This window comes from Botrytis porri (genome assembly GCF_014898465.1).
Source record: "Botrytis porri strain MUCL 3234 chromosome Unknown BPOR_012, whole genome shotgun sequence".
NCBI classification, from domain to species: Eukaryota; Fungi; Ascomycota; class Leotiomycetes; order Helotiales; family Sclerotiniaceae; genus Botrytis; species Botrytis porri.
In genome coordinates this window covers 424,895-438,212 of record NW_024066086.1, presented here as the reverse complement: position 1 = coordinate 438,212, position 13,318 = coordinate 424,895, and the positions used below count along the sequence as shown (strand labels likewise).

Below are 13,318 nucleotides of genomic sequence, written 5' to 3'. Positions count from 1 at the left end.
GTGTCATTGGAAAAATGGCCATCTCAATATAAATCAGACAGCATCATGGAGTTCATGTTGAATGAGAAGTCATCTGATAGCAGAAACAGGGAGTAGCAGATTAGAGAGGTCACTATATTGTTTTGTCCTCGGAGATCCCGTTTCTCAAATTTCCTGATCATGGTTTCGAGGTGAGAATACAGAAACGTTCTATTGTTTTACCTGTCCAAGCGTTCTCCGATTCAGCGGTGTTTTACTTTTCATGACTCCCACTGCATACAGCTTCTCCATTAGGTTATGATATCTGCCAATCGCATTTGCCCCATCTGGAGTTACATATCTTCATGCACGTTAGCTTCTTGCAGATATTACGAATCTTGTATTGTTTAGCAATGCCAGCTGAGGGCCCGATGAATCTTCCATGGCGGAAACCGATAGTTCCTCGATACTGCAGTGCAGCCTCTACTGCAGGGCGCTCTTTACATATCGAAAATAACTATGGGATATCTGCAATCCATACCACCTAGATGGGATTCCATCGTTCTCGCGGAGGCATCTCTGTCTCGCCTCGGCAACAGGGTAGGGTTTGAAGATCTCGAGATTTACTGGGTTTGCGGGATTCAATCCACTTCATGCGACAGCTCTAGTTCCTGCATATGCACATATGCACGTGATTTATGAACCTCTTTAATCATATCCGAAAAAGACTTGAGGATATAGTTAGATGTAGGTCTAGGTTTGCATACGAGCCTCATCGCCGGCATGAAAGATCTGGGTGAGAGGAACTTTCTTTTCTTCACACGTCTCCTACAAACCCCATTTTTGATACTGTAATTTCAAGTCGCGATTGCTCCGCGCTTGAGGAGTGGAATATTTTCCTTTGCCGAGGTACTGCTGTTGCTATTGTCATCTCTTGCGTGTGTTTCGATGTGAACAATAGATTTTTTGAAGCATTACCTTTGGGAAAGATGGGATGGCAAATTTCGAGGATGGAGAGAGGAACCTATGTATTGAGATGAGTTCTTGGCTTGGTTTTCCACTTTCGTGTGTTAGTGCAAACGAGAGGAAGGAGAAGAGAGTGATGTAGTAAAAATTTTATGGGGAGATGTGAAGGATTTTAGCTGTCTGGCATACGTATCACTCAGTGCATTGGTTGGGTACTTACATGTTGTATATGATCTTGGTACAGATAGCTGAGCTCCTGATTCAATGTAAGTAAGATATTTGGAATGGAGGAGGCTGAGGGGTAGTGGAAGATTGGGGTGGAGAGGTGGAGAGTTGAGAGATCTTGTAAATGTAGACGACTAAGTCGACTCCGTTGACATAGGTTATATGAGTACCGTGTGGGATAGCTATCTGTTGCTCTGGGGCCAGATAGTCTTTAGTTAGGCAGTTGACATTTCATTTTTACTTTGCTAGTGCATCGGCACTCTGTTAAAATTTTCACGCTGAGACTTTCAAATTTCAATTACCTTTGTAATCACGACTATTCTATTTATCAAGTTTATTCGGCGTTTTATATTTTTATGTAATTTTTATTATGGTTCTTGTTTTGGTTTTTATGGAAATGCTTTCATAAAGAGACCAACTCCAAAGTAGGAAAAGGCTCGAGGATGTTATGTATCAACGGAATTTAGGAAACTAAATTCCAAATCTACTGATAACATTTGAGAGATCTTGGCGTCAGTGCTCTTATCTCATTAACGAGAATCACTCCTGAAACTTCTTCATCAAATTCTTTACTCTCTCGCTAATCTTCCTAGTGACTTTGGCCGGGGCTGCTAAGGGGGGACGGGAGGATGAAGGAGCTTGTGAAGGAGCTTGTGTGGTGGTTGACTTACCTTTGTGACGGGTGCTTTCTCCTCTCTCGAGTTCGGTCAAAGCTTTGTCCTCGCCTAGTTCGAAGATCAAGGCGCCAAAAGATGGTATGAATTCGTTCCATACATGTATCTTCTGTACCTTTTTCCCGTTCAAACTCTCCACGTGGTCAGCGCACAACCTACCAATGGCTCTTCCATTCACGGTCCCCATCAACATCTTGAACTCATCACTCGATGGGTCGTCAACAGTTCGCTTCACCGTTACTTTACTCTCGAGTTGGTCTTTCGAGACACCTTGCGAGAGAAGGACATCTCTCATGGTAGCAAGAGTTCCTGAGTTACCAATCGGAGCACGGATGATGTACTTCAAATCTGTAAGTTTTGACACGACTCGGTCTTGGGGAGCTTCGCCTATCACATTCGCAGTGACCGCATCGCGCCAAGCTTGATAGATGAGCTCACTATTGTAGAGACGTGGTGTATCTAGACCGGGAATGTCGAGGTCGGTCTTCGTATCTGAAATCTGCACTATGACTGTACCCACCTTGGCAGATACCCATACGTTGCAGACGCAATTGAATTGGGGCCACTCTGCATCAAAACCCCTGTTGGTGTATTCTTTCGAATGGAAGTTGAAGTCGGACCAGTGATTGCCTTCGAAGTCGATGGGATGCTTTGGGTCGGTGAGGATGTTGCGAAGGGCGCCGAAACAGAGTCTTTCGACACTGTCTTTCCCATGGCCTCCGCTAGGGTTGAAATAGCGAATGTTCCAATCAGGAAATAGAGTGTCTTGACGGGGGATGGTGTGGAGAGCGTCCTCTATGGCGCGGATCACTTTGATTCCGCGGTTGCGGTATTCTGTTGGTGTTAGAATTTCCCCCAGGCCTTTATCTCGGTTGACTTCACGGGTCGAGTCATAATGTTGTCCATGGTTAGAGAAATTAGGATGACTTACTTTGACTTGAGACTAGAGTGGCTAGACTAGAACTTGATTGGTTTAGCTTATTGGGGGAGCTCGTTAAGATGTCTGATTTGCTTTGGCGCGAACCAGAGTGGATGGGGAAAGAAAAAAGAGATCGACAAGGGGTCCTATATGTGGTGGTTTTATAGCCACGTGTCCGCCTTTGTTTGAGAACTATTGGATTGTTATTGGATTGTTGTTTGCATCTTGTATCGGTGCTCGATAATTATAAAGGAAATTATTGAACAACGTTTATTGTTACATGGCACTAGGCACCTTCTGGAACATATGGAGAAGATTCGACTATTGGTGTGTACTATTGTATCGGTGTTGTTTGGTGTCCCTTTGTTGCAGTCCTCAAACTAGCGGTAAATGGAGGAGGTGATTCATGAGATTTAGCGCGCAAACTAGCAGCTGTCAAGCGATATAGCGTCGATTCGCATACCGCAACGAACATTGTGAGACAGAGATACAGATCGGAGGACCCTGAATCGAAAGGTCTTCGACAAGATCTTCAAAAGGGTCTTTTCGTGTCTCGGAGCCGCGAAAAAATTCAATAGGATTTGTGAGTCGGAGAGTGAATAGCTTCATGCTTTATCGCATATATCACTCCACTCCGTGTTTTCCGCTCCACCTCCACCCTTTCTTTCCGTGTTTCTGGAATTTCAATTTTTGGGTCTGAATGGTGTGTATCAATTTTGGTGCCATCTGATGATGGATATCATTATTTGGAATATTTGAAATGTTTGAAGGACTAGGTAGTCGTCGTGAATGATCTACATACATATATGCATGGATTGGCGGAATGATCTGCGATGGTAAATCGTTAAATGTAAGGTCTTACTGAGTAGGTATCCGGGGAAGAAAGGGGGAAGTTGGCGCGTATTTTACGACTACCTCGGTTTGTTGGTATTTGGAATTTAGAATGCTGTGAAGTTGTTTTTGGGTACTCAGTCTGGAATTTTGACTTTCTTTCAGTTTTCTCTCTTCCTTTTTTGTGCGTTCTCATTCTTGGATGCGTTGTTGATACGTGATTCCCTCTCCCTCCCTACTGATTCCATCCCTTGTCTCCCCATTCCTCTTCCGCTACATACATCTCCACATTCTCTCTTCCAAACAGAATAACCCTCCTCCCAAACTCAAGAATCCACAATCCAGAATCCAGTGTATTCTATCTATGCCTTTCAGAATCAAACCCTGTTACCATCTCGGACTTTTTCTTTTCTTGGTGCGATGTGTTTAGCTTTTATGATTCAGACTTGAATTGTATTTGCAAGTTGTATAAAAATGTGGGATATATATAAATCGTATTTAGATCACACATGTAAATCACACATACACGAATGTACGTACGTAGATATATATATACTATAACAAAAAGACCAGATTAGATCGGTTTGAATTCATATCCATATAACATCCATATCGTAGAAACCTAATATCCATACAAAGGGCAAATCCATATAAATTCCATATCTATAATAAAACTATAACATAACAAACCACAGCAAAAATAAAAGCAAAAGAAAAGTAAAAGTAAAAGCAAAAGCAAACACACACTCACTGACATACTCTTATACTAGTTCCCGCCTTCGCTCCATTACCAACGTCTATCCATCCCATTCCTCTCCACTCTCTTCCTCTTTCCATCCAGCCTCCTCCATATTCCTCCACGCTCCTCCACGCTCCTCCACGCTCCTCCCATTTCCCATTTCCCATTTCCCATTTCCATCCCTGATCTCTCTCCTCCACTAACATCCAAACCCATCCCAGCTCATCCACTCTCCTCTTCTTGATAAGTATATCCCCATCCTCTCCGCTCATTTACTATTGACTTCCATAACCATCATTAAGATGAATTCTCCAACCCCTTCAACCCATTCCACCCCTTCAACCAAATCCAAATCCAAACCCAAGATAGAAATCCACACAACCACAACCACAACCACATCCACATCCACACACAACCACATCCAGCCTCCTCCCACTCCCACACCAAATACAACCTTCATCTCTCAATAGCGGCCATATCAATGATAATAACAATAACAATGAAAATGAAAACGACAATAAGACGAGATGGAATGAACTTTCATTCAAGCGAAAAAAATGTCCAATCTCCAACCTCTAATCTCCATCTACAAGATCACATTTCAATTTTCCACCAATACATAGTATAGGACATACAAAACGGCATACCTTTCTATGGGACTCTAAACCCTCAAAAGGGACTTCTGACTCTTGGTACACGGCAATCTTACGAGTATAGCATCACATGATATCACTCATTGAAATATACAGTCGATTGTCTATTATTCCAAACAAACAAACAAACGATTTTGGATATGGGATATTTTTGTAGGTATTTCTTCTTGCTAGTTCTATCAGAGTCTCTCCATTCGATCAATCAACCATCAAGATATCAGTTCTCAAATTGATAGACTATCTATCTACGCAGATACTCAAGAATTCGAGAGTACGAACCCCTAATCTACCATTCTATTCAAGAATCTCAATCTCAAAACTTCATTCCAGACAAGACATCATCAGCTCACCCCCCTCCAAATAAGCGCGAAACCAAAACCACTTCTCCTCCTAAATCTCATCCTCCTCATCATCAAAATCTTCTCTATCCTCCGCTCCCATCTCATAAAGAATCTTTCCACCACTCCCAATCCCACCCTCTTTCTGCGCATCAAAATACGGCAGTACAACATTCTCCCTATCCCTCTTCTGTTTCTCCGTCAATCCCAGGGAAAACGTTACATCGCCCTCTATCCCCTCCTCCTCCTTCCCCATCGCCGCATCCGAGATATCCGGGACCGCGAAAGCAGGATGCTCATCGAGAAGTTGAATGCTTCCTATATCTTTCGTCGTGGGAGATGTGGTATGATGTGAAGGCGGTGTGTAGATGAAAGTTTCACGAGTTCCTCTTCCGGATTTCCGTCGCAGTTCGAGGATTAGGACGATTTCCCCGTTTTTCGCTTCGCTGGTCATACTAGCATTATTGCCAAAACCCATAAGTACACCTTCTTTTCCCTCTGCGGTGCCGAATTCGGGTTCGCGTGCTGACTTGTCGCGCGCTCGTTTGCGGGCCAATTCGTGGGTGAAGTTTTGGGGGGTGATGATGGCGGTGGCGAGGAAGAGGAGAGTTGTGAGGGAAGTGGGGATGTAGGGATTTGTTGTTGAGGAGGGAAGAGGGATGTCAAGGTGGTGGGTACAGAGGAGAGAGATTGTGGGGTGGATAATCAGGGAAGAGAGGAATGGGGAGAGGTGCTCTGGGTGAGCTGCGAGGGGATGGAGATTATCGATAATGAGGAGGATTTCTGGATTATGTCAGTTGATTGATTCACATATTATCTATACCAGAAGGGAAGAGAAACATACTTTGCTGAGAAGCTGAAGGGGGAGTTGTAGGCGAAGGTAAATGCGCTACAATTTCTCGACGAAGTTGAGCAAGTGGTTTACTATGAGCTGAGACAAAAACATCTGGAGCAAAGGGTAGACGTTTTTGGAGAGTAGAGAAAGATACGAAGATGACTTTTGATTTCGAAATCTGTAAGTATTAGTCAGTATAGTTGAAGACCTAAAAGAAACCAAAATCCAGAAACAATCTATCAGGAAATATGGCAATTCATCAATCCACGTGATCACCCATCCAGCACAATTTTCCATATAATACGAGAACTACTCGTACACAGCATCCATCATTCTATCCTCTCATCTGACTCTTTATCACCTCAGGCCCAAGCCCTTCCCCTCCCCTCCCCTCTCCTTCCCCCTCTCCCCTCTCCCCCTCTCTAGACCCCAACCCCCAAAGAACTCCCCCCATCAAAGAAAAGAATACTCACCAAAGCTCTCCTCCAAAACTCCCTCACAACCCCCCTCCCACTCTGCTCCAACGAATCCAGCACCAACGTAAGCGGACTCGCTCCATCTCTCAAATTCAGCAATTTCTGAAAAAGTAGTGTATTATGCGTTCTTCTTTGTTGGAGGGGTGAGGGTGCCATTATCGTATTTGGGGAGTTGGGATTTAGATGTGTGTATGTGTATGCTTCTAGAACATGAACAAAGAGGTATGAGATGAGATGAGGGAGGGATAAATAAAACACATGTAGGTATGTGTAATAGAAATTGTCCAGGCGGAGCGGAAAGATATCAATGGGACTGGATAGGAAAACTCGTGATGATGCTATCCTATGCTCAGCGGAAATGTGTGAGAACTTTTTTGAACTTGTGGGGGGCGGGGTAACCTTGAAAAGTAAGTAGGTAGCCTTAGTACGGTACGGGTAAGGTTACTGTAAATCTTAGGTTCCTAGTTATACTTCAAGATATTCCCAATTCGATTAATAAATACATAGACATCAGACCAACCAAATTCCCAGCGAATATGAGTATGGATGCATCAAGATTCGTCCATAGATTTTCCAACTCGAATTATAACACACACAGATGAGAAGTTTGCACGAGGTTAGGTGAGCGTTTGTATAACCATCACGTGAGTAACATCTCCTCTCTTGGATTTCATGGTCGAGGAGTCAGTTATCATGAGATTATACTAGCTAGACCTATGTTATATTTCATATAATATCTAATTAAGATGCAACTTTCAATGCCTATACATCCTAGTATATCATAACAGTACTAGGTACTTGAACCAGAACCTTAAATGCTGTACTTCTCAGTAATATTCCACACCTCACCGGGAATCTGTAGCGTTCACCAGAAGTTGTTTCTTCCAATGATCAAATCCCAATCATATTTTCTCGAATTTCACTCCCTCTTATACTAAAGCATACAAACCTACACTTCATTCTCAGAAGCGATATGTAATCACCATCACCATCACCACCACCATCACTCAATCCTCAATCTACAACGTTCTCATCGATTTCAGCAAAAGGAACGAACCTCTCCACACCTTGCTTGCTGAACACTCAATAAACTCATACCAGACATCTAGATATAATTTCCATAGATTTCCTAATTACCAACCATTAACTATGAACCATCACCTGGCGATCAGCTACACAAGGTCATAAGACCATACCATACATTTCCTCATCTGCCCAACAATCCCCATTCATCTTGTCAAATCCACCCATGACTCCAAAAACTCCGCGCCAAATGCATATCAATCAATCCATCCGTCCACCCATTTATGCATATCCCAAGGAGTTTGATGTAAGCTTAATTGATTCCACCTTCAAATCCTTCCCTCTCTCTCTCCCTCCCCTCTCTTCCTTCATTTCCCGCCCCATTCAGCTCTGCCACATATGCTCACTCAACTGCAACATACACTCTCCCATTCCCCTCTTAGCCACTGTCGTGATTCCTCTCTCGTTACTTCCCAACTGTTCACTAAAGCACAACTCAGCCAACCCCTTCAACTCATCATAAGTAAACTTGACCTCCTGATCCTCACCCTCCCCATCCCCGTTCGCATTCCCAGCATTCGCACCACCCTTCTCCTTCGCCCAACCCACAATCCCATCAGGTCCTTCCTCGAACAATCCCCAATATCTTCCACTCCTAATCAAGCCCACTCCATCCTCTACGCCCTTCAAGTTTTGCTGCAGTACTAGTACGTTTAATCTCATTCTTTTTCCTCCCTCTTTATTTATTCTTTGGATTTTCGGCGCGTTATCGACCATGAATGTATCAATCAATAATCCAAGTCCCTTTCTCACGAAGTTCATTTCTTTCTCTCTTAAGAACTTCACTATCGTTTCATCATATGCCACTAAGTCTGCGTTTAGAGAAAGGATAGTTGGGTCAGGGTCTGAGACAGGTTGGGAAAGAATATATGGGTAAGTATTTGATCCCGAGGAGGGCGAGAGAACGCGTGCTAGGGAGTGAAGGATTTGAATGCGTGTTTCCATGTGCAGGGTTAGGAGGACAGTAGCGGCTAGTTCTTGGAATGAGGAAACGATTGAATCGAAGGCGCTATATATCACATTAGCCATGGATCGAAGCATGAAGGGGGAGAGGACTTACACAACAGTTTCTTGCGTCATTGGAAGATAAACCACACCCTGTTCATCTTGTGCTCTCGCAGGATCATTTAGTAAAGTCCAACGTCTATGAGGAGGTTTCTGCATTGATGGTGTACGAGATGAATCTGCATCATTTCTCGTGATATGTCTCAGCTGACCGATTTTGATAGCTAACCATTTCATACTGGTGTATAAAACGCAAAGAGAAGAGATAGTTTCACGATCTGAAATAAGATCATCCGCCTGAAGAGGATTCTCATTTGTCTGTAGAATTAAAAGGCCAGTTTCCTCGTCTAGTAATTGATAATCGACTTCTTCACTTGTCCATATCTTCTGCATGGTATCGTGAATATCACCAGCTTCACTAGCAAGCAGTGCAGAGAGCTTCAATGTCGAACCTTCGGAATCTCGAACTCGTGATACGAGCGATTTGAACCAGTCATAGCATCTATCATAATATCTCATCATTTGCGTGATGATAAGTTGACTCAATGCTTGATCATGTGGAATTGTATCCAACATCCTGCAAAAAGCTGTAATTAATGTAAAGAAAGCAGCTGTGCCTTTGAAAATAGGTCGCCTGGAAACTCTTGCCCATTGAGCATCTTGTTGGAATGCATCTGTCTCCTCAAATACTGAATCACTAAGCTTGCCTAGAGTTTCATCAAGTTGAGGTAGAAATACATTGACAAGGAAGTTATCCAGAAACGACGTCAAAGTACTTGTAACCAAATCCGAACCAGGTGGAACAATGGCCTTTAATCTTTGTAGGAAGCTCAAAGTAGGAGGCAACAACAGACTCATGTTGAACACACTCGGCTCTACCAAAGACTTGTGAGTTCCCATACCACCCGTTTTAGCATCAAAAGCGGAACCAGTCAAACGTTTTGTTCCATTTCTGACCACAGAGCTCTCCAAGAAGGATTTCACTTTCTTACTATCGGCACCTGATTTCCTCGAGCTCGACATGAGACCCGGTACAGCAGCTCTGATGATGTTCTCCAGATCTTCATATTCAGTCGTCATAGAAACAGACTTAGCATCAGCATCCGAAAACCTAAATAGCTTTTCTAGCTTAGACGATTTCGATGCACCAGGTCTGGGAGAATCGAATTGGTAGACATCCGCATCTGTAGTGACATAATTATGCAGCAAGGAGCGAATTTCGTTCTGGTATAGATTCCATAATTCCCTGAAACCACCAAGAAGTATGACTGAATTCCTCATGCCTTCTCTTTTTGTGATAGCCTTTACCACATCATGAAATACACGATGACCCTCAGCAATAGCCTCAAACTTCGCGTACAACGTCCATAATAGATCATAGATAACATCGGTACGAATCGTATTCTCTCGACTAGAGAATGTTTGGTTTCCCTGTGTAGATGCGAGTCCACCACGTAAAGAGCTTGGATGTTTTTGATCGACTTCGCTATTAGTCTCATTGACAATGCCAAATAGCTCGACAGGAAGTCTCTGTTTGATAGTATTCACGGCAATATCCAAACGACCCAGCTTATTCAATGCCTCTGTCAATAGTTCCACATAGTAGAATGTATCCGCTTCTGGGTTTCTTGACGCATCTTCTACCATCGGCTCTGCCAAATCCATCGTGTCAAGAACCTCGAAAAATGGCCTCACTGTCATTGAACTCTCGAACTTCTCTTTCGCAGCACCACCTTGAGTCTTAGCCAGCATCTGCCATCTCTCCTGGCAGTAAGGCGACTTCAGATACAAATGATCATGAAGTTCCTCAATCAATATATCCGTCAAGGCCGTTTCCTGATTAGCAAGATAAGTCCTCAATTCACTCAAAGCTCCAATATCATCCAACTCAGGCGATCGAATTCTCCTCAACGCATCCTGCAACACATCTACCGCAGTCAAGAATCTCTTCTCTGAAATCCGTGCTTCTAATTGATCCGGAACCAGCCGTAACTCCTCCACCTCCGAGAGTGTATGTAACAATTGATCATAAATCGTCGAGGCCGCGCCCAATTTCCTCAATTCGGGATCCGTAGTCGAGAGATTGGCTTTCGATTGTGCGAGCGAATCCTTCAATGTGCGTACCCTCTTCTGCGATGTCTGAATACTCGTTTGAATCTTATGGAAAGTACCAATAGAACTATTGAATCCCTGATGATGTTCATGTACGATATTCTTCAAAGAGTCTTGTAGATATTGCATCGATTGTTGAAACTGCGCATATTCATGAGCCTTGCCAACTGAACTCGTGTCTAGAAGCTGCAATGCCAACTGTACTGGCACACATTCATTTTGACACAACGCAGGCCATTCCGTCTTAATGTGTTCTAGCACTTCCCCAATCTGTTTCTCTGCGTTGGTTTCCTCTAACTTTGGTCTGCCAGCTGGTTCTCTTGGTCGTGAAAGACCTCTCGATCGGGGTGTTCGAGGCATAGAAGGTGATGGTGTTCGAAGCCCTTCTGGTATAGGGGGTGGAGTGGCATATCGATCAGGGCCAGAGCCATAGGGATCATAACTTCCATCTTCAGTTATTTGTCCCGGATAGGCACTTGCATTTGTATTTGCATTCCCATTCCAGCTGTCATTTCCATATCCATTCCCATTCGCATATCCAGTAGAATTGCCGTTCACGTAAGGGTCCCCCCCGAGACCACCATATCCTCTTCCTGACATATCCTATATTACTGAAATCGCATTACTTTTCCGATGTTTTTCATACCATTCGCAAACGTGCTATCAATTATGGAAGCTTGGAGATTTACTGGGTTTCGAGACACGGATTACGCTGAAGCTCGGCCGCATCTTCAAGACACCGGCGTGGCATTAGTAATTAAGCGAGTGTGCACATCAAGCTATATTTGATATATATTCTAGGTTCTAGAATAGCAACACAGTAAATTAAGCTTCAAAAATGCACAAATTACTCCCACGATTGTATTCAAGCAGTGATATTCAACAAGGAGATCATGATGACCCAACCTCACCTACACTCACTCAATTCCATCTTTTCCCCAGTATTCCCACAGAACTGCGCTACAAAATATGGCATCTAGCCATCCTCCCCCGCGTCTTAGAGCCCTCCTTAGATTTCCCCAATGGTGTGCTCACCAATTTTACTTGTCAAATATGCACACTTACAATCAACTAATACCCCCTCCTTTTAGATGAACATAAAGCGCAATATCCCCGTCGCAGACCACCTCCCGCCCTTTTTTTCACAACCCAAGAAAGTCGTCTCATCTGCCTCGACGAATATACAGTCCAAACGTTCCGCAACAAACCTTTCTATATTCATAGTTGTCTCGATACACTCTTTCTCCCAATCAGCAACCGAATGTCTGAAGATCTTTTAAGCACCGAGCCCTTCTATTGCTGGCTCATCTCCCAAATTTCCACCCTCGCCCTCGAAATCTCCATCGATCCGGCACTGTTGAACTTCAGACCATCCTCAAAATCTTTCCGTGTCTTACCTCCCAGAGCCGCCATCATTCCATCACTCGATGGATATATGTGGATGTATTCTCTCACCTCCCCATCCACAATCCTGTACCTCACATTTCAGCTCAGCTCTGCGCGGCCAAGACCTCGCTCAACGCCCCCTCCACAATCACCATATTCTCTAGAACCACTATGCTCCCCATCGTCACCGATTGACCAATACTACGCAGATATTAACCAATACGCAGACAGAACCACCATAGCAGAATATGAAGAGGAATGCAAGACGAATATGCCATGGTCGAAGCTCCTGCCCAAGCCTAAACTCGTACTAGATCCCATGGCCATTACAAGAAGACAACAGATGGCTTTGAGATTAGAGAGCGAAAGAATGGTTACGAAGAATGTAAGTTATAGGACACACAAGGTGCTTCGAGAATGACAGTTGCTTGTACAAATCATGGAAGTGAATTCGTGCCGTTCGGACATGATTGATGGGGAAAGAAATGCATTAGCGAAGTAGTACTCGCGCTGCATGGTGCAGCTAAGGAATTTTGGGCGATGCAGAGCTAGGCAAGTATTTTAGATTAGGGATGAATTAACTGTATCAAATTATCACAAGGACAGGCATATTTATTGTAACATCTATCATGCACATTTAAAGGCACACACATCATAATACCATCATCACACGCATCAAGTCACATTCCCTCAAAGCCCGAGTGAACTAAATTATAAATCAGTGTACTACCTTTTAATTTGATTCTCTAGAGAAGAAATTTTCTCGCGCTATGAATGAAGAACAAAAAAAATGGTGCAGCTCAAAAACACATGAAGAAGTTGGCACCACTAAAAAGTAAGAAAAAAAGCTTTGTATGATTGATACGACATTTCGAATTCCTCCTCCAAGCAAACAGCCAGCTAGATCAAAGCCCATCCGCTACTTCGAAAGAGTCCACTCAGTCGCTCAATCGCTACCATAACTTTTCGGAACAACACTTCGCGGCGAAACAAAACACTGGGAGTTGTTGTTTTGTTCGAATCTTCTTCTGGATCAAATTCGTGAAGTTCGTGATGTAAACACAAATCGACCGTGATACGCTACAATACCGATGATTAGCATAACCCCATCATCATAG

General features: G+C 43.5%; 4 protein-coding genes across 4 annotated transcripts; 1 reads left to right on the top strand and 3 right to left on the bottom strand.

Moving 5' to 3' along the window:
• Window positions 1–1,689: 1,689 nt before the first annotated feature.
• Window positions 1,690–3,217, bottom strand: EAF01_008696 (uncharacterized protein; the record flags this gene model as incomplete). The annotated part of the gene is made up of 2 exons (XM_038916952.1): window positions 1,690–2,766; window positions 3,206–3,217. The coding sequence occupies 2 exons, from the start codon at window positions 3,215–3,217 to the stop codon at window positions 1,690–1,692; spliced, it is 1,089 nt and encodes a 362-aa protein (XP_038767346.1).
• Window positions 3,218–5,124: 1,907 nt separating this feature from the next.
• On the bottom strand, window positions 5,125–7,179 carry EAF01_008695 (uncharacterized protein). The gene is made up of 3 exons (XM_038916951.1): window positions 6,612–7,179; window positions 6,148–6,316; window positions 5,125–6,086 (listed from the first exon to the last, which is right to left on the bottom strand). Exons 1-3 carry the CDS (start codon window positions 6,768–6,770, stop codon window positions 5,356–5,358), a joined length of 1,059 nt encoding a protein of 352 aa, XP_038767345.1. The 5' UTR covers window positions 6,771–7,179; the 3' UTR covers window positions 5,125–5,355.
• An 842-nt stretch (window positions 7,180–8,021) lies between these two features.
• EAF01_008694 (uncharacterized protein) lies at window positions 8,022–11,414 on the bottom strand (the record flags this gene model as incomplete). The annotated part of the gene is made up of 2 exons (XM_038916950.1): window positions 8,022–8,706; window positions 8,758–11,414. 2 exons carry the CDS (start codon window positions 11,412–11,414, stop codon window positions 8,022–8,024), a joined length of 3,342 nt encoding a protein of 1,113 aa, XP_038767344.1.
• Window positions 11,415–11,652: 238 nt separating this feature from the next.
• On the top strand, window positions 11,653–12,621 carry EAF01_008693 (uncharacterized protein; the record flags this gene model as incomplete). Its single annotated transcript, XM_038916949.1, has 2 exons — window positions 11,653–11,839; window positions 11,906–12,621. 2 exons carry the CDS (start codon window positions 11,653–11,655, stop codon window positions 12,619–12,621), a joined length of 903 nt encoding a protein of 300 aa, XP_038767343.1.
• Window positions 12,622–13,318: the final 697 nt, after the last annotated feature.